The 19468-nt window shown below is 40.8% G+C and overlaps 3 protein-coding genes and 1 long non-coding RNA gene across 4 annotated transcripts in view; 3 read left to right on the top strand and 1 right to left on the bottom strand.

The window, feature by feature from the left end:
- Positions 1-1608: 1608 nt before the first annotated feature.
- On the top strand, positions 1609-6422 carry LOC146961526 (serotriflin-like). Its single transcript, XM_085771505.1, has 5 exons — positions 1609-1755; positions 4409-4547; positions 4684-4778; positions 4889-4971; positions 6229-6422. The coding sequence occupies exons 1-5, from the start codon at positions 1631-1633 to the stop codon at positions 6354-6356; spliced, it is 570 nt and encodes a 189-aa protein (XP_085627631.1). The 5' UTR covers positions 1609-1630; the 3' UTR covers positions 6357-6422.
- Positions 6423-9899: 3477 nt separating this feature from the next.
- LOC146961523 (uncharacterized) overlaps positions 9900-19468 on the bottom strand; it is a 32990-nt gene continuing 23421 nt past the window's right edge. The window contains exon 3 of the long non-coding RNA XR_015035265.1: positions 9900-9935. This is a non-coding gene — a long non-coding RNA (uncharacterized LOC146961523). The remainder of the gene's footprint in view (positions 9936-19468) is intronic.
- On the top strand, positions 12268-16577 carry LOC146961525 (cysteine-rich venom protein TEL1-like). Its single transcript, XM_085771626.1, has 4 exons — positions 12268-12352; positions 12686-12792; positions 13736-13830; positions 16385-16577. The coding sequence occupies exons 1-4, from the start codon at positions 12268-12270 to the stop codon at positions 16575-16577; spliced, it is 480 nt and encodes a 159-aa protein (XP_085627752.1).
- Positions 16669-19324, top strand: LOC146961524 (cysteine-rich venom protein-like). Its single transcript, XM_085771506.1, has 3 exons — positions 16669-16763; positions 17272-17354; positions 19168-19324. The coding sequence occupies exons 1-3, from the start codon at positions 16705-16707 to the stop codon at positions 19293-19295; spliced, it is 270 nt and encodes an 89-aa protein (XP_085627632.1). The 5' UTR covers positions 16669-16704; the 3' UTR covers positions 19296-19324.

Below are 19468 nucleotides of genomic sequence, written 5' to 3'. Positions count from 1 at the left end.
TTGAGTGTTAGTTTAACTTTCTGGTACAATTTGTATTTGATGTTATCGCGGTTTAACTTAGATACCATGTTCCTTTTGATAGCGCTCACCTTCTCCTCTTATCTTGCCACATTGAGAGAAATCTTTGATGCACATTTATCACAGATGTGCGACGTGAACGTATAGACCTGCAGCTTTCAAGGATTTCTCACAGCTGCCATGTTGGCACACTGTTATCTTCAGATTTGGTTGTTGTATGTAAGTTTGCCCTTGAGCTTGTGTGTTCAGCTCTCACCTGTCTAGACTATATAAATCGCACTTGGCTCTGTGAGGTTGACAGTCCTGGATTTGACCATGACCATGTACACTATCAGCTTCTTGTGCGCCTTGGGCCTCTTCGCCGCTCTGCAGGTGCCCGGCACCGGGGCAGAGATTGTGGATTTGGATATGGAAATGTTGGTAAGTAAGAAAGAAACGTCCGAGGAGCAATTTAATCCTGGAACAAATGATGAGCTTTATTCTTACAATAGTACAGTAGTAGTTTTTATTTTTATATATATTTGTGTATTTCTGATTTGAATGTGCAATAAATTAACTGCAATTTTCTCTCTCTCATCTCTGAAAATCATCCTGGAAGGAAGGTGAGTGTCAGTAACTGAGATTCCTGCATCAATCTTCATTAACATTCAACAGTAGCAGCTGCCATTGTTTCTAAAATGATCATCATCTTGTTTTTTGTTGTTGTTTTGTTTTTGTCCTTACTTTTGTTCATTCAGGAGACGTGTTCGCCTCCAACTCCGACCAGAGAGAGATTGTGGACAAGCACAACACCCTGAGGAGAGGTGTCCGTCCTTCTGCCAGCAACATGCTGAAGATGGTATTTAAAAAAAACAAAATACAATTCAATTCAGTTCAATACAAGTTACTTTATTAACCCATAAAGGAAATTGTAGTGTCACAGCAGCAGCATCTTATGCAGACAGACACAAAAGAAAACAACAACTATTAAATAAAACAGATTCAAATAATTACAACTCTAATTGAGATAAGAACAAACTATTGCACACTATTGATCATTAAAAAGCCTTATGGCCGCAAGCAGAAAAACCTCTCTGTGGGATCAACCTGTCACTGTGTGTGCTTTTTCTAAAAACCTCTAATGCATCGATTGGTTGACTGTCATTATTCATGATGAAATTCTTTTTTTTTTTTTAATAATAAGTGAATGATGATTACTGTATACTTTCTCAAAGCACTGGAGGTCAGTGAAAACATCTGATCTGAATGTCTTAGTGCTTGATTTGATATTTCACACGCTTCCACCTTCACATCACTGCAGAATAAACTGATTGTTAACACATTAGCACGCAGCTTTTTTTTTTTTTTTTTTTTTTTTTAATATATTTTTTGGCTTTTCATGCCTTTATTCGATAGGACAGTTGAGAGTGTGACAGGAAATGGGAGGCAGAGATGGGGGGAATGACATGCAGGATAGGGCCGTCCGACGCGGGACTCGAACCGGGGCCGCCTGCAGCGAGGACTATAGCCTCAACACATGGGGCGGGTGCTCTACCAACTGAGCTAAACACCGCCCCAGCACGCAGCTTTTTGAGACGATATGGCGTGTATAATATATAGTGTTGAGGTCGACATGCACCGACTGCTCCTCTGCTCCCCACAGAGCTGGAACAGGGAGGCTGCAGCCAACGCTCAGCGATGGGCCAACACCTGCTCCATGAGACACAGCCCTGACAGCTCCAGAGATATCAGCAGTAAGTTCACAACACCTCTCTGTCTGTCTTTTCTTTTGTGTCACCAAAAGCTTTTAAAGAGTCGGTCTAACTCTCACCTCAGATGCATGCAGCCACAGCCAGAAATTAAAATTAGTACTGATTATTAGGGCCACGGGCCATCGCACCGGGCACTGGCCCCTACAGCTATGAAATAGCTGCAGGGACCAGTGCCCGGGCGTATTCCACGTTTTGATAGGTCATATAGTTTTTGATCAATCCCTGATCAATGACCATGATCATTTTTGGAGAAATTATGTAAGGGATAATGTATAGTTCGGAGGTTGTTATGGAGAAATAAACCCCGACAGGTTGTATGGAACAACCTGAAAGGGTTTATTTCTCCATAACAACCGACCAACTATACATTATCCCGCTTAGAACACGGCCTACAACTAAATCATTCAATAATGTAACACAAAATAATGATAAAAAGAGATTTTATTCATGTTGCTCGGGACGCCGCTCTGACCAGCGCAGCACAGAAAAGAGAAAGTATGCAGGATATTTACTTTATGTTTCATTTTTACCGTCATTAAATAGCTTCGGACTAATTGTGATGTTAGATAAACGACTTGTAACCTGTTACAGGGAGAGTGGAGGCTCCTTATTTCCACATCGTGGCTGAAAAGTAAACTTGCATCAGAACTTCTGACCGTGTCACAGCTCCTCTCCTCTCTGTAGCTCCGCGACACAAACGCACCCCATAATCTCTTGTTTATGACAGGTACGACTACACAAAATACACGTAACGTGTATGGTAATCCATCGATCCATTGATTGATTATCAAAGGCTTCAAATTCACGAACGGGAGGAGGCTCAGCAAAACAGCGGCCGTGACCGGACATGCAGAGTCGGCCGTTGCTATGGAGTCCCCAGCAACGGTCCGCTCAGCGGTGGTCTATCGAGAAATAAACACCGCAGAATATTGGTGATTGACCAATCAGAATCGAGTATTCAAGAGAGCCGTGTTCTAAGAGATTATAATGGGTGTGTATTGCACGGAATGTTCGTGTCAGAGTGGGTGACATCATCGGTTAGAGTGGGAGAAAGCCCAGAAAAATTCCATATTTTTTCTCTTTCCACACTCGGCCCGGCCACAATTTACACTCTACACACATGATTTTTTCCTAATTTGTAGACAAACTTGTTCTGTCTCTTACCATGTGCTCAAAATATCAGAGAGACTTACAGAATTTGAATTACAGTATCAGCCTCTGAGTGCGGCCACGTCTGTCTCTGCTCCTCATTGACTCCAATAATACAAAGATTTTCTGAGAGAAGCAGAATGGACCGATGTTTTAAAACTGCCAGTGTCTCCAAAATATTTACTGTAGAAACACCAAATCGTACCGAATTTTTCAGGAAGTCCTTACAGCACCGTTGATCTGTATTTTTTTCTGATAGGAGTTACCGTTTTGTCACAGTAAGCCTAAATGCGGGACCAGTGCAGAGGCAGAAAATCGCTCTTTTTCTCAACGTTTCTGTCTGCCTCAGCCTGGGAGGCCCCTATCGTCAATGGCAACCACCTCAAGTTGTAGTGGTAACCTCTGGCCAGAGCTTGTTAACTTCATAAACAATCCACCTGGCGCTCGTTTAAATGTTTGTAAACACATACAAGCTAAAAAAAATTTTTTTTTAACTTTTATACCATTGCTTCAGGCACCTTAGTTCAACCACACACACTAACACATACACACACACCAACACACAGGTAACGTCATGTGATTACAGTTACAGACACACACACACACACATCAAAACACACAGGTAACATACACATGCGCTCGTATGTGCGCACTCCTCTCCCACACTCCAACACACACAGGTAACTTCATGTGATAAAAGTTAGATACACACACACACGCATTTACAGCTCCTCCATATCAGTGCTTATAGAAAGATGATCATGTGTTTGATCAGCTCTGTCTTGAGCTGAAGATCGTGGGTTTGATTCCCATTTTGACAGAGATGGAATGCCCGGCAGTAGCCCCCGTGGGCCTATCAAAATTTCCCAGAGGAAATTTTCTAGTTCACAATGTTATGCTAGAAATTGACAGTATTTCTTTTTGAGTATTGAGTTATTTGGTGTAATGAGAGCGTGAAATCACCTAAATCAGCATCATGTGACGGTGAAATGTCACAGGCTAAGTTCAGGCTAATGAAATTACGTGGCGTTCAGCAGCTATTTATGGCACCTTGTCCACCACGTCTGGAGTGTTCAACTGCATGGAAATTCAGGGAATCATCAGGTGTTACAGCAATTATGTAATAATTGTGACAGGCCTAAGAGTAGATATCTCTAACAATAATATTAAAGGATTTGTGGCTGAGACATACTGCATTATCACATCAGATTCTAAAGGTGATCCTCATAAGAGATGCCATTCAGTATATTGGGATTCAGGCTGATTTAAATGTAATTAAAGAGTCGTATGAAACAAGGAAAACAAACTTAATGGAACTTTTAATTGAGTCTTTAATGTCGACTAATGAGCTGTAATGCAGGTTAATGGACTGCAGGGTTAGATTGTAAGATCAGTCCAGCAGTCTTAAGCTCACCGGTGTGTCGTTCGTAGCAAGTTTTGAATGACCGTGACCTATAATTTTTTTTTTTTTCTTTTTCGACTGCAGCTAGCGGTTGTGGAGAGAACCTGTACATGTCCAGCAACAAGAGACCCTGGAGCGAGGCCATCCAGTCCTGGTACGATGAGGTGAAGGACTACCGCTACGGAGTGGGCTCTGTGAACGGAGGCGTGATTGGACACTACACCCAGGTGAGGTTACGTGCAGTCGGTTTCCAACATCACCAGTTGCTGCTGTTTTGTTTTGTTTTGTTTAAAAAGAGCAGATCATTAAAAACTCTTTTTGACCGAGCTCCTTGTGATTCTTGTATTTTGCCTCTCTGCTCAGCTTGTTTGGTACAGATCCAATCTGATTGGCTGTGCCATGGCCCACTGCCCCAACTCCCAGTACAAGTACTTCTACGTCTGCCATTACTGTCCTCCGTAAGTCAGAAATATTCTGTTATATAACTATATACGTCTCTTTTGTTAATGAAAATTATGATTGTACTTTAAATGTACATGATTATATATATCTCTGGTCTATGTTACAGTGGAAACTACCAGTACACTCACCCCTACAAATCAGGACGCCCCTGCGGTGACTGCCCCAACGCCTGCGACAACAAACTGTGCAGTAAGTGGCAAATACTGAGCTGGATAGATGAGATCTTCTCATCTATTGTTGTGAATGAGAGTGGTAGATTGGAGCGTACATAATAATCCTTTTTAAACACACATCAGAGGCCAATGAATGAACAAGATAATAATAATAACTTGGTGACAATAAAATGAGACCAAATCAAGTCACAAGGCCAAAAAAATAAAATAAAATTTTAAAATACATAAGTTGATGAGGAAGTGAGTGAAAGCACCAAAGTTTCTGAGAGCACAGATGGAAAGAAAACATTTAAGTATCAACAGAATAAATGAGTAAAACATAATTGAGTGGATGTCTTTTCTTTCATTTTTTAGATAGTGGAGATAACCATAGATGCAGCTTCTTATCTTTACTGTTTACCCTTTTTTTCTGTCTCTGTAATACATTTTAAAGGGGACATATTATGGAAATATCACTTTTTGAAGGCTCTTTCACATATATTTGGGTGTTTGTCTTGCCTTCCAGCAGCGAAAATGCGAGAATTTACAAAAAAAAAATCTGTAATGTGCAGGCTCCCTAGATTGAAATCCACGTGGTTTTACGTGCTGTTCCCTCAGTTGTCTTCCAGTGATGTAACAGGATTATAATTTGCATAACACCACCCACCTGGTACCAGTAGAAGGGGCGGGGCAAGCAGTGGTTCATTTGCATTTAAAGGGACAGGCACTGAAACTAGCCGTTCTGTTTTGAGAGGATGAAAAGAGCTGTGACGTTTGATCCTTGGGATACTTTGACCAAAGCATGTCACAGATATGTCTTTAAGACACCTGGGAACTATTTTAATTTCTGGAAAGGGGGCATAATATGTCTCCTTTAATATTTATAAAATAATTTGTACAGTACATTTCATGGATAAATTGCAGCTCAGACTATTATGTAATTAGTAGTAAGAATGCAAAAACATTTTTGGCCCTGCACACTGAGATTTGACTGAACTGTGTGCTTGTATGGTTTATTCAGGGGCTAAAAACAGTTATTAAACTGAGGTATTGTGTGCTTTTTCTTCCTGCTGTGAGGATAGTTTGACTAGGCAAAACAGGAGTGGGCCTTTTAACATTACTTATATATATTAAACGCTATCTTGGTGAGATTTACAAATGGTTACAGACTGAAATCTGTGAGTACCAGGGTAGTAAGGGTGAAAAAACAAAAATCTAGTTTGTTTAATTTCATTTTTCTTACAGTCCTTAGATACAGTATATGCATTCATTTTGTCCCTCTCCCTCCCCTCAGCCAACCCCTGTCCCTATACCGACAAGTACAGCAACTGTCCTGAACTGAAGCAGCAGTCCGGCTGCAGCAACAGCAACGTGGCCTCCTGGTGTCCCGCCTCCTGCAAGTGCACCAGCCAGATCATTTAAATGCCACATGCTCCTCCCACGGGCTCTGACTCATCGGTCAGTTTAAATAAAGCTTCTAATCATTCACACGTTTGAGTTTGTGTTTCTTATTCTCAGTTTATACAGTACCCACGAATGTCAATGAAAAATAGATAAGTGCTTCCCGCTGATTTAATACTTGACCTGATCAGTAAACAGCAGAGATCGAGGCGGAAATTTACTTTGGCTCACAACCTCTCTGGACAAACACAGCAGGGGCCGTTTGACTGTGTGAGAGGTGTCAGCGCACGAACCGTTGATTGTGTTTCATGAAACTGTGGACCACTCCTCTTCACTGGCTCGGTGAAGTCCCTGGATATTGGAAAGACTTGAAACATGCAGTCGCACACGCACGCCCAGGGCACTTACAGTACATACATGTTGAATGGGTGAGATATCTGGCGACTACGCACTGAGGCCATGCAAGAACTGGGATGTTCACAGCTTCCAGGAATTGTGTACATAACACACTGCAACATGAGGCAATGCTGGCTAACGAGTGGTACTACAATGGATCTCAGGATCTGTGTGTGTGTGTGTCCTTAAGTACAATTACATCATCCACTGAACTAACAAAACACTGGAGTAAAGACAAGAGTGTTGCATTTACAGATTTGTTCCATTTAATTTAACTTGAGATGAATCTATTGTGTTTTTGATTGAAAACAGCAGAGTAAATCTACTACTGCACAACAAAGCAGGAAAACAAGTGCTGATAATTTGATGGGATGTAAGCACAGGTAGCAGCTACCTGCAGGGCGTTTCCGCCTGACGCACCTCCGACGGCGCCAGCAGGGAAGCTGCAGGCTCATCAGCCGGGAGCCAGCCCCCTTCATTGATGTTTTGCTCCATTATTCCCGGAACATCTCGCGGTGGTGGAGCCAACGGTATAGGGACGTCTCCCTACCGCCCCCTGCAGCTTCCCCTAGGACCCTTGTTTTCCCCACGCCTTGTCCTTTCTTTTCAGCCAGAGCCAAAAGCTTGCTCTTTCTGCCTCTTCTGCCAGTTCCTTGAGGGGCTGAGGGGGACCATAGGATGATGTCTGGTCTCAGAGAAGTTGTCATTATTTCAGTCGGGAACTTGAGCTGCCGATCAATGTCCACTCTTAGATTCCAGACAGCTCCAGATGTTACTGTAGCAATGATCTTCTCTCCCTCTGGGCGATGTTCTGAGCCCCTGCTCCTTGTCCAACGAAATGGATCAGCTTCTGTGATGTTGCAGGCTGTTCTTTGGTTGCTTCCAGCCTGCGTGCCTCAAGGACTTCTGCCAACTTCCGCAGGACCTGATCGTGGCGCCACCCGTAGCAACCCTGAGCCAGAACTGTTTTGCAGCATGAAATTGTGCTATATTGTGTTATTTTGAAAGTCACCAAAAGAGAAAATGGAATATTTTAATGTAAAAAGTCTTAAAATGTGGAGCATATGATTTATCAATATTGAATATATTGTTTTTGTTGCAGAGACAGTCAAGAAGGTTCTCCGGCTTCAGTCTAAAGACATGGACACTGGGTTAATTGGCAACTGTTAAAGGGATAGTTCAACATTTTGGCAAATTGGCCCATTGCCATAATCGCTATAGTCATAGCAGTAGGTTCGTTAACTTTATTTGTCGGTGTAAGCTATTTTTAGAACGGCGGAGCGAAGCGGCAGGCTGCTCAGGGCTATGCTATGGACGCTAAGGGAATTTCTTGGTTTCCCTCATCAAACTCATCAAATACAAAATCCCAAAACTCCAAAACGCTCTCATGGATAAGTTGTGACCTGCACATTCACCACGCTATGAGATAATAATGGAACGTTACGAAACTGAGCCTTTTTCGGGGTAAATACAGGGTAAATACAGAGTCTGCTTGCTGAAAAACTGTCCCTGAACGCAACGCGCATCAGCGGTTTTGCATGAATTTACGTCTAAAACAACTCCGTCTCGTAACGTTCCGTTATTATCTCATAGCGTGGTGAATGTGCAGGTCACAACTTGTCCACAACAGCGTTTTTGAGTTGTTGGGTTGTGTATTTAATGAGTTTTATGAGGGAAACCAAGAAATTCCCTTAGTGTCCATAGCATAGCCCTGAGCAGCTCGCCGCTTCGCTCCGCCGTTCTAAAAATAGCTTACACCTACAATTAAAGGTAACGAACCTACTGCTATTACTATAGCGATTATGGTAATGGTCCAATTTGCCAAAATGTTGAACTATCCCTTTAAGTGTCTAAAGGCCTACATGTGACAGTAGGATGAGTAATTGTTGCTGAGAAACAGAAACTTTAAGCTTTGAATGTCTGAAGTTGTCCTTCTGGGTAGCACAGTCTTCCCTCCGTGACCAGCAGGGGGTCCTTCATCGCGTCACCTGCGACTCTCCTTTCAAGCTGCATGCTTTTACTCTCTTACTCTTGCATACCCACACATCTGAGGCTGAGAGAGCGCGCCTCTCTTCAGGGGTCCGCTGCGCATGCTGCGGCTGCACAGCGGGCTCCCCGGCTCAAATGAGGCTGTGTTTGTGTGCGCTGCGCTCAGTGCAGTCCACGTTCGAGAAGCACAGACGGATGTACGAGCTCAGCTGGTTGGAACTCATCCAGACCGGCTCTTGTTGTGGTTTTCTTTTTTTTTTCTGTGCACAAGCCTGTCTTTAGGTTTCCACTCTGCGCTTAGAGCAGAGGTTTGTTTTCATTTCCACTCATGAAATAATAACCTCTAATTTCAACACTTGAGAGCAACAGTTAATACACTGCCACACTGCCACACTATCACACGCACTGCTATTGTCTTGTGTAAGTGTCCTTACGATGCAAAAAATTAATTTCTCTTAAAAGTCTAAACTGAATTCTGCACCTGGGATTTGAATATGTGCATCAAATTAGGCTGAAAAACATTGACAGACTTCTGTCTTTTGTGTGAACAACTGTGAAACATGATTCCCTTTGCAATTTACCTACATGTAGACTAGAGGAAGCCATTGATGCCTTAAAGTAAGATGAACTTCCACATCAAAATATTGTGTCATCACCCACTCAGTTATCACCACTGTCCATGTGGAACAAACAGGACAGGACTGCAGAGTTACTCTGAGCATTGATAACACAAAACAAAAGGGCAGAGCGCCACCTGCTGAAACTCAAACCTCTGGTGTCACAACATTTGACAAGTTTTTGACAGAGGAGGTGTGGCCAAGAAAAAAAACTGTGTAGCAGCAAAGCTAAAAACAAGCAAGACTAGAATTACAACTCTGTGGTTGTGTACCTTTGCAAACCAGTCCAGTAGTTTACACACAACTATGTCCAGACTCAAAGTAGAATTTGAAGTGTATTTCACCATAATTAGCACTAATTTAATCTACTTAAAAAAGCCAAATTTTTTGGCTGAAAACACAATAATTCTCCTCCCTCCCTCCCTCCCTCCCTCCCTCCACCGGCAGCTCTGTACCTCAGTTTTTTCATCTTCCGTAGCCTGCTCGCGTCCACATAGCGTTTCTTCATCTTACGGCTGCTGCTGCTGCTGCTGCTGCTGCTGCTGCTGCTGCTGCTGCTGCTGCTGCTGCTGCTGCTGCTGCTGCTGCCTCCTCCGTCCTGTCGGCGGACACCGCGGCGGAGGAGAGGAGAGGAGAGGAGAGGAGAGGAAACAGAGGGCGAGGAGGGAAAAGGAAGAAAAGAAAGGAGAGAGACAGAGAAACAGAGAGGGAGATGATGTGTGGGAGAAGATGCTCAGTTCAACCTGTGATGATGATGAAGATTATGATGATGATGATGATGTCTGGGAACAAATACAGGCTGTGCGCATGCGCAGTGGAAATTGTACCTACAAGTTGCCATCACAGGAGGGGAGCAGATCAACACTGAGGAGTGGACACTGCACTCAGCCTGATATTTTTTTCATTCATACATTTAATTTTGATAGCCAGTTATATTTTCATTTGTTGTCAAGTATATTTTCTGAGTATCTGTAGTACTTTACATCTATGTTGTTTTTTGTTGTTGTTTTTATTATTAGTTTAGGACCCTGCTTATTACTTTTATACACCTATTTTTCATATGACTTTGATGTCCCTACACTTAAACAGAAAAATATTCATTTATGACTCAACTTCTATGAAGTGCTCTTATTTTGAAACAAGGCTTTTAGTCATTTGAATGAATTTTATTTTGAAAAAAAAGGAAAAGAAAAAAAGTGACAGACCATTGACCTCATTCATTCAGATTCATTTAAATGTTTGTTTATGACCACTTCTGGAGGTTTATCCTGGTTCTACAGGTTTTATAGCTACAGTCAGGTTGTTTCATGGTCATTGTTGATGTGAATGTGAAAAAATAAAACAATGTTGACATAGAAATGTACTTTTGAAACTATTTTTAAAATCAAGTAGGGCTTTGACTCCAGTCTCTAAGTTCAGTCTAAGACTATTTGGACAAGACCTACCAAACTTTAAAATACATAACGTATAGCTCTCTCCTTATTACCCATATACGTGTGTGACATGAATTTATGATGTATTTTATAATATTTAAATTTAAACTGTGCACACTCGCTGTGTTTTCCGCGGACTACTGAGTAAACACATTAAAACAAATGATGAAATAACAAGACATCAGGATTACAACACTTTGAGCTTCATCTCTAGCTTTCGTAGAACATCATACACTGATCAAACATTTTTAATAAATCATACATGTTGCATTTTTTAGGAAGACTTTATTCTATAAGGGTAATCATTTAGATTTCCATCAGCCTTCAAGGACACAGATCTTTGGGGGTTAGTTTAACTGTCTGTTGTAATTCTAGTGTGATAGCGCTCACCTTTGTGGTATCTTGATGGGTTGATGTGTTGATGATTATGTACATTTTCTAACTCCAAAAACTCCACTTTCTTCAAACAGAAGGATGTCGGTTACCAGGATGTCCATTAACTAAAACAACACCTAACCTGTAGAATTTACCCTCTAGTATTTAACATCTTGACCAAGTAGTAAACCTTTAGGCCAACATAAACATAGACAGGACAAACCAAATACAGGTGTCCAGAAAAAGTGTCTTAATCTCTAACATAAACATCCAAATTATAACAGCCATTTTCCTTTAGGCAAGAAAAGAACACAAAAACAATAAAGATAATACAAAAACATAAAAGTAAAGAATTTCAAGTGGATAATACGCTACACCTTCTCCTCTTATCTTGCCACTAGGGATGTCACGATTACTTGTTTTCACAATTAATTGCGATATTAAACGCCACAATTAATTTATCGTAAAGATTCCAAAATACCGTCACTTTCCAAAAAAAGACTGTGTCGGAACCAAGTAAATGTAAATGCACAGATACTGGTCCATTTACCTAACGTAACACTGAATTGGTATGAGTTTAAATGTTAGCATGTCATGTGTAATAAAAATAAACTTAAACATTTGTTGTAGATGACAATTAATGACTTGAGTATTTCAAATATTTCCCATTGGGGATTAATAGTTGGCCCTATGTTAATAGATACTTCAAATATTTTGTGTAAATAATTAGTACCGGTAATGTAATTATATTTTGAATATACATGATTTTACACATTTATAGTGTTGTGAAATTAATAAATGCATAATAATCGTGATAATCGTAATACCGTGATTATTTCTCTGACAATAAGAAAATCTATAATCGTGACATCCTTACTTGCCACATTGAGAGAAATCTTGATGCACATTATTTAGCACAGATGTGCGGTGTAAACGCAGACCTGCAGCTTTTTAAGGATTTCTCACAGCTGCCATGTTGACACACTGTTATTTATCTTTAGATTTGGTTATTGTATGCAAACTAGTTTGCCCTTGAGCTTGTGTGTTCAGCTCTCACCTGTCCAGACTATATAAATCGGACCTGGCTCTGTGAGGTTGACAGTCCTGGATTCGACCAAGACGATGTACACTATCAGCTTCCTGTGCGCCTTGGGCCTCTTCGCCGCTCTGCAGGTGCCCGGCACCGGGGCATGGGATTTGTTTGTAAGTAAGAAAGAAATGTCAGGTCCAAGGAGCAATTTAATCCTGGACACAATTGATGAGCTTTATTCTTAGTATTTTTTTTTTTTTTAAATTCTTGACAGATATTTGTGTATTTCTGATTTGAAAGTGCAATAAATTAACTTCAATTTTCTCTCTCTCATCTCTGAAAATCATCCTGGAAGGGGGAGGAGGAAGGTGAGTGTTTGTAACTGAAATGCCTGCATCGATTTTCATGGACATTCACCAGTAACAGCTGCCATTGTTTCTAAAATGATCATCATCTTGTTTTGTTTTTTGTTGTTGTTGTTCTTTTGTTTTTGTTTTTACTTGTGTTCAGAATCACATTCAGGAGGAGACTCCAACAACGACCAGAGAGAGATTGTGGACAAGCACAACGAGCTGAGGAGAGGTGTCCGTCCTACTGCCAGCAACATGCTGAAGATGGTATTTAAAAATACATACATATACAATTAATTTCAATTCAATTCAACACAAGATACTTTATTAATCCATAAAAGGAAATTGTAGTGTCACAGCAGCAGCATCTTACTGTATGCAGACAGACACAAAAGAAAACAACAACTATTAAAGCCCCTGTACAGAGCTTTTAACTGGATACGCAAAAGTCTCTGGTTTCTGCTGATGTGTCTCTGTTACCTACAACAGCAAATGAGCCCATCAGTGTGAAGATACGCTATTTCTAAGTAGTCTAATTCTATACCTCTGGAAGGCATGGTGGGGTCGGACCACTGACGAAACGATACGAACAGATACATTACGCTGCTAAAGAAAAGAAAAAAAAAAGCAAGTCCCGTCTTCTTTCCGACGTTTCCAAAACAAATCTACACAAACATCTTCATGGCAGTGGGAAATGCAGTCTTCATTCCGGCAAAACACCACCGCTTTCGTCCACAGGGGCCGCCAAAATCAACACTAAATGAAAAGTCTGTAGGCTACAGGGGCTTTAAATAAAACAGATTTATAATACTCAAATTGAGATAAGAATAAATTATTGCTTTTGATCATTAAAAAGCCTTATGGCCGCAGGCTGAAAAACCTCTCTGTCTTACATTTTGGTGGGATCAGCCTGTCACTGTGGGTGCTTTTTCTAAAAACCTCTAATGCATCGAGTGGGTGGCTGTCATTATTCATTCATTTTAATAATAGGTGAATGATGATTATTGTATAGTTTCTCAAAGCACTGGAGGTCAGTGAGAACATTTGATCTTAGTGTAACTTGATTTGATATTTCACACGCTTCCACCTTCACATCACTGCAGAATAAACTGATTGCTAACACATTAGCACGCAGCTTTTTGAGACGATATGGCGTATAATATGTAGTGTTGAGGTCGACATTCACCGACTGCTCCTCTGCTCCCCACAGAGCTGGAACAGCGAGGCTGCAGCCAACGCTCAGCGATGGGCCAACACCTGCTCCCTGGAACACAGCCCCGACAGCTCCAGAGTGATCAGCTGTAAGTTCACAACAACACCAACCTCTCTCTCTCTCTGTCTCTCTGTCTTTGTGCCACCATATATACCTTTTAACCTTCGTCTTGTGTTAGCTTTCTACTGCCATCTATGGTGTTCGGGTCCGTTTTGACCCGTGTTTTAAATCAGCTGTAAAATACACTAAAAACATTTTTTTTCCTTCAATTTGTTTTTCTTCTCTTGGTTACATATGTTTGCACTTATGATTTCAGTTTTAACTCTCATTATTGTTCTTATCGCAATAACCGGGTCAAAATTGACCCAAACACCACAAATGTCATAATTTTAAATTGAGATTCCTGACAAAGTCAAAAAGCCTTGATGCTATAAACAAATTTATGTGGTAGTTGTATGCATTTAAAACCTGAGAAACAGAGAAAGGTTAAGGAGTCGGTCTAACTCTCACCTCAGATGCACGCAGCCACAGCTAGAAATTAAAATGACTGATTATTCACAATGTTATGCTAGAAATTGACAGTATTTCTTTTTGAGTATTGAGTTATTTGGTGTAATGAGAGCGTGAAATCACCTAAATCAGCATCATGTGACGGTGAAATGTCACACGCTAAGTTCAGGCTAATGAAATTACGTGGCGTTCAGCAGCTATTTATGGCACCGTGTCCATCACGTCTGGAGTGTTCAACGGCAGAGAAATTCAGGGAAACATCAGGCGTTACAGCGAATAACCTTAAATGTGCAGACTAGTGTCACGTAGCAGTTTTTGTGTTTACCTCTAATGCACCTTGACTGAATCAAATACCAGCATACTTTATTAGCTACACCTATAAAAACCTCAGGTCATACTTAGGGTTGGTGCTGTGGAAACGTCTTCACAAGCTACAACCTGAATAGAAGATAGGGCGGCCACAATCATTTTAACTGACGATTAATTGCCATACAGATAATTGTGATTAACGATTTTATTGCTTTTTTCTAAACATTTTATGGCACTATTATAGTATTAGCCTGAAAACATAGTTTAATAATACATGTTCACCTTATAAAGAGGAAGAAGAGGAGCCATTTAGTAGCATGGCACATTGGAACATATTAATAAAAATTGCATTTCTGTATTTCCTTTAGGCTTTGCAACTAAATCCACGATGGTAATGTCAATAAATGCTCGCTGAAATGCAGTTGTTGAATATTAGAAATTAAGCGCCTCGAGATAAACATATTGTGGTTCTCCACTCATTAAACCATAGCAGAAAAAAGGGGGCGCAACGTCATGATGTCATTAAAAGAGGACCATTCAAACCACAAACAGTGGAAAGCGATGAGGAAATTGTGATGGAAATGTGAATTTTTTTGTAGGTTCATCCAGCTGTTTTTATACAGAATTATGCAAAACGATTGCAGTTTAGAGGTGAACCTCATAAGAGATGCCATTCAGTATATTGGATTCAGGCTGATTTAAATGATTTAAATTAAAAAACAAACTTAATGGAACTCATCAGTAATGTTGACTCAGTTGTGGTTGAGTTTACCTTTTAATTGTCGACCAATGAGCTGTAATGCAGGTTAATGGACAGTAGGGTTAGAAGGTGTTGTTAATCAGTCAGGACGGTGCGCTTGCTTGTTTGTCTTAAAGCAGAAGTAAGCGATCCGGTCGTTTTGGCTAATGCCGTGTTCCAGGCAGGCTTTTGAAACCGTAAATTACAGCTTCAAGTCACGACTTACGACTTTGTAGCGTTCCAGGCAACCCACTCGTGTTTTTCCGACCTGTTTTACCTGTGAAAGTGCACTATAACGGCCACTCGTAACTTCCGACCCGTGAACTCGTACCAGATCGAACTGGTACGACTTCACAGGTCGGAAAAAAAGAGTTACGGGTTGCCTTGAACGCACCATAACGTCTTGTCAGCCGACGGAGTTAGCAGCCCCCGCCCTCGTCATGGATCTATTGGTCCTCGTCCCTACGTCACCACATTCAGGCGCATCCCTTGGCTGCACACACAGCCCTTCATGCCGTTCTCTCTCCTCATTGGATAAAACTTGTAGGATACAAGAAAAGTTTTCTCCTCGACTGAGAGACCCGTGTTTCGGTCCAAACACTCTATGTAAGTGATTGCTGTCGGAAGATATTATTATTATATTACTATTTAAGACTTATATTAACACAAAAATATCGCTTACTTCTGCTTTAAGCTCACCGGTGTGTCTGTCTTAGCAGGTAGGTGTAACTTTTTTTTAAATGGCATATATGACTTTGGTTTGTTTTATGTGACAAAGTCGATCAAGGGCAGGGATCAAGATGAATGATTATCATATATAAAAACAACTTAACTTTATCAAGGCTACATCAAAAATGGAGAGGCAGATATTTTTTAGGTATATATTTGGGGGGATGTTACGCCTCAAATTGATAGGACAGTCAGGGAGAGACAGGGCTGTGACATCCTTAACTGAAGTGATTATTATTGATTTCAAGGAGAGAGTGTGAGCAGTAGAGATTATTTACTTCCTTTGATGTGTGGTTGTGAGTTGAACGCATGATCGTGACCTTTAATTATTCCTCTTTTTCTTTTTCGACTGCAGCTAGCGGTTGTGGAGAGAACCTGTACATGTCCAGCAACAAGAGACCCTGGAGCGAGGCCATCCAGTCCTGGTACGACGAGGTGTACGACTACCAATACGGAGTGGGCTCTGTGAACGGAGGCGAGATCGGACACTACACCCAGGTGAGGTTACGTGCAGTTGGTTTTTTCCGTACATCACCAGTTGCTGCTGTTTAAAAAATAAAAAATAAAAGCAGATCATTGAAGAAAGTTAAAACTCTTTTTGACCGAGCTCCTTGTGATTCTTGTATTTTGCCTCTCTGCTCAGCTTGTTTGGTACAGATCCAACCTGATTGGCTGTGCCATGGCCCACTGCCCCAACGCCGATTACGAGTACTTCTACGTCTGCCAGTACTGTCCTCCGTAAGTCAGAAATATTCTGTTATATATACAGTAGGCCTATATGTCTCTTTTGTTAATGAAAATTATGATCTCACTTTAAATGTACATAATTATCCTGTTACGTATGTATTATTAACATAATTAGGCAGTTTAAAGGAAAATTAAGAATGGAAGACTCAATTTTCCTTCTTCTCATAAAAGTGACATGTTTTTTGTTCATTTCAGACCATGACAGCCTTCTCCAATTTATATTCTAACACAAGTATTGTTGAAAAGATCACCAGAAGCACTTTGCAGAAAGATGACTAATTGAGTGGATGCAACAATCGAGCTTGAATGCGATTTTTTTTTTAAAAAGGGCAATTTACATCTAATTTCTTCCTATTCCTTCCTGAGTGGTCATTAAATAGTCACTCAAAGGTGCTGTGGCTTCTCAGATCAAATCTGCGACATGTTTGGGTTGATAACCAGTGTGAGTCTTTATGCTGTGGTGTTTAATATTTGACGGTTGTTACGGTCTACGTTTCAGTGGAAACTACCAGTACACTCACCCCTACAAAGCAGGACGCCCCTGCGGTGACTGCCCCAACGCCTGCGACAACAAACTGTGCAGTAAGTGGCAAATACTGAGCTGGAGAGATGAGAGTGGTAGATTGGAGTGTACATAATAATCCTTTTTAAACACATCAGAGGCCAATGAATGAACAAGATAATAATAATAACTTGGTGGCAATAAAATGAGACCAAATCAAGTCAAAAGGCCAAAAAAGAAAAAAAAATTGAAAATACATAAGTTGATGAGGAAGTGAGTGAAAGCACCAAAGTTGTGAGAGCACAAATATCAGATATCAACAGAATAAATGAGTAAAACATAATTTAGTATGAGTGGATGTCTTTTTCTTTCATTTTTTAGATAGTGGAGATAAACTAGAATAGATGCAGCTTCTTAGTCATCTTCTAATTACTGTTTACTCTTTTTTCCTGTCTCTGTAATAAGTTTTAATATTTATAAAATTATTTGTACAGTACATTTCATGGATAAATTGCAGCTCAAACTAAGACTATTATGTAATTAGTAGTAAGAATGCAAAAACATTTTTGGCCCTGCACACTGAGATTTGACTGAACTGTGCACACTAAAAAATGTTGGGTTATCTCTGTAACCCAATTTCTGAGTTATTGGTGTTGAGTTAAAGCAGAAGTAAGCGATCCGGTCGTTTTGGCTAATGCTGCGTTCCAGGCAGGCTTTTGAAACCGTAAGTTATAGCTTCAAGTCACGACTTACGACTTTGTAGCGTTCCAGGCAACCCGTAACTCGTGTTTTTCCGACCTGTTGCCTGTGAAAGTGAAAGTGAAAGTGCAAACGGCCACTCGTAACTTCCGACCCGTGAACTCGTATCAGATCGAACTGGTACGACTTCACAGGTCGGAAAAACACGAGTTATGGGTTGCCTTGAACGCACCATAACTTCTTGTCAGCCGATGGAGTTAGCAGCCCCCGCCCTCGTCATGGATCTGTTGGTCCTCATCCCTACGTCACCACATTCACGCACATCCCTTGGCTGCACACACAGCCCTTTATGCCGTTCTCTCTCCTCATTGGATAAAAATTGTAGGATACAAGAAAAGTTTTCTCCTCGGCTCAGAGCAGAGCAGAGTGACTGACAGACCTGTGTTTCGGTCTAAACACTCTATAAGTGATTGCTGTCGGAAGATATAACTATTTAAGACTTATATAAACACAAAAATTCTGCTTACTTCTGCTTTAAATTTTTGGGTTATTTTCCAGAGTGTAACCCATCTTCAGGGTTATAGGGCTATTAATTTAACCCAATTCCTGGGTTGTTCAAGTAATTGGGTTATTTTTCAGTGAGGAACCTATTCGTTGGGTTAAAAATAACCCAATGTTGTAGTTAGCATAACCCAACTCTTGGGTTGAATATTCAACCCAAAAGTTGGGTCAAAAAGAATAAGCCAACCTGATGGGTTAAAATTAACCCAAAAAAGGGGTTTGTCCTTATTTGAACCAGCAGTTGGGTTAAAATTTGGTTATTTTTAACCCAACTGTTTTTAGTGTGTGTGCTTGTATGGTTGTTTCTTTATTCAGGTGCTAAAAACAGCTGTTAAACTGAGGGATTATGTGCTTTTTCTTCCTGCTGTGAGGATAGTTTGACTTGTTAGGCAGAACAGGAGTGGGCCTTTTAATATTACTCACTGGGCACATATACATATATATATATATATACGTATATATTAAACGCGATCTTGGTGAGATTTACAAATGGTTACATGAAAAAGACTGAACTCTGCTGAGTACCAGGGTAGTAAGGGTGAAAAAACAAAAATCTAGTTTGTTTAATTTCATATTTCATACAGTCCTTAGATACAGTACATGCATTAATTTTGTCCCTCTCCCTCCCCTCAGCCAACCCCTGTCCCTATACCGACAAGTACAACAACTGTCCTGAACTGAAGGAGGAGTGGAGTTGCAGCAACAGCGACGTGGCCTCCTGGTGTCCCGCCTCCTGCAAGTGCACCAGCCACATCATGTAAATGCCACATGCTCCTCCCACGGGCTCTGACGCATTGGGATTGGTTTAAATAAAGATTCTCATCTTTCACACGTTTGAGTTTGTGTTTCTTATTCTCAGCTTGTACGGTATACCCACGAATGTGTTAGCTGGAATATAGATAAGTGCTTCCCGCTGATTTAATACTTGACCTGA

Source organism: Trachurus japonicus, chromosome 24 (assembly GCF_045865225.1).
Source record: "Trachurus japonicus isolate A0001 chromosome 24, Traja_1.0".
NCBI lineage: Eukaryota > Metazoa > Chordata > Actinopteri > Carangiformes > Carangidae > Trachurus > Trachurus japonicus.
This window is presented reverse-complemented; position numbering and strand designations above follow the sequence as displayed.

Bases quoted from the DNA above. Each gene is read 5' to 3' on its own strand.
- LOC146961526 (XM_085771505.1), top strand. From the start codon at position 1,631: ATGCACCGACTGCTCCTCTGCTCCCCACAGAGCTGGAACAGGGAGGCT. The intron at 4,779-4,888 runs GTAAGTCAGAAA...TCTATGTTACAG, and splicing joins GTCTGCCATTACTGTCCTCC to TGGAAACTACCAGTACACTC. The intron at 4,972-6,228 runs GTAAGTGGCAAA...CCCTCCCCTCAG, and splicing joins CTGCGACAACAAACTGTGCA to CCAACCCCTGTCCCTATACC.
- LOC146961525 (XM_085771626.1), top strand. From the start codon at position 12,268: ATGTACACTATCAGCTTCCTGTGCGCCTTGGGCCTCTTCGCCGCTCTG. The intron at 12,353-12,685 runs GTAAGAAAGAAA...ACTTGTGTTCAG, and splicing joins GGCATGGGATTTGTTTGTAA to AATCACATTCAGGAGGAGAC. The intron at 12,793-13,735 runs GTATTTAAAAAT...TGCTCCCCACAG, and splicing joins CCAGCAACATGCTGAAGATG to AGCTGGAACAGCGAGGCTGC.
- LOC146961524 (XM_085771506.1), top strand. From the start codon at position 16,705: ATGGCCCACTGCCCCAACGCCGATTACGAGTACTTCTACGTCTGCCAG. The intron at 16,764-17,271 runs GTAAGTCAGAAA...TCTACGTTTCAG, and splicing joins GTCTGCCAGTACTGTCCTCC to TGGAAACTACCAGTACACTC. The intron at 17,355-19,167 runs GTAAGTGGCAAA...CCCTCCCCTCAG, and splicing joins CTGCGACAACAAACTGTGCA to CCAACCCCTGTCCCTATACC.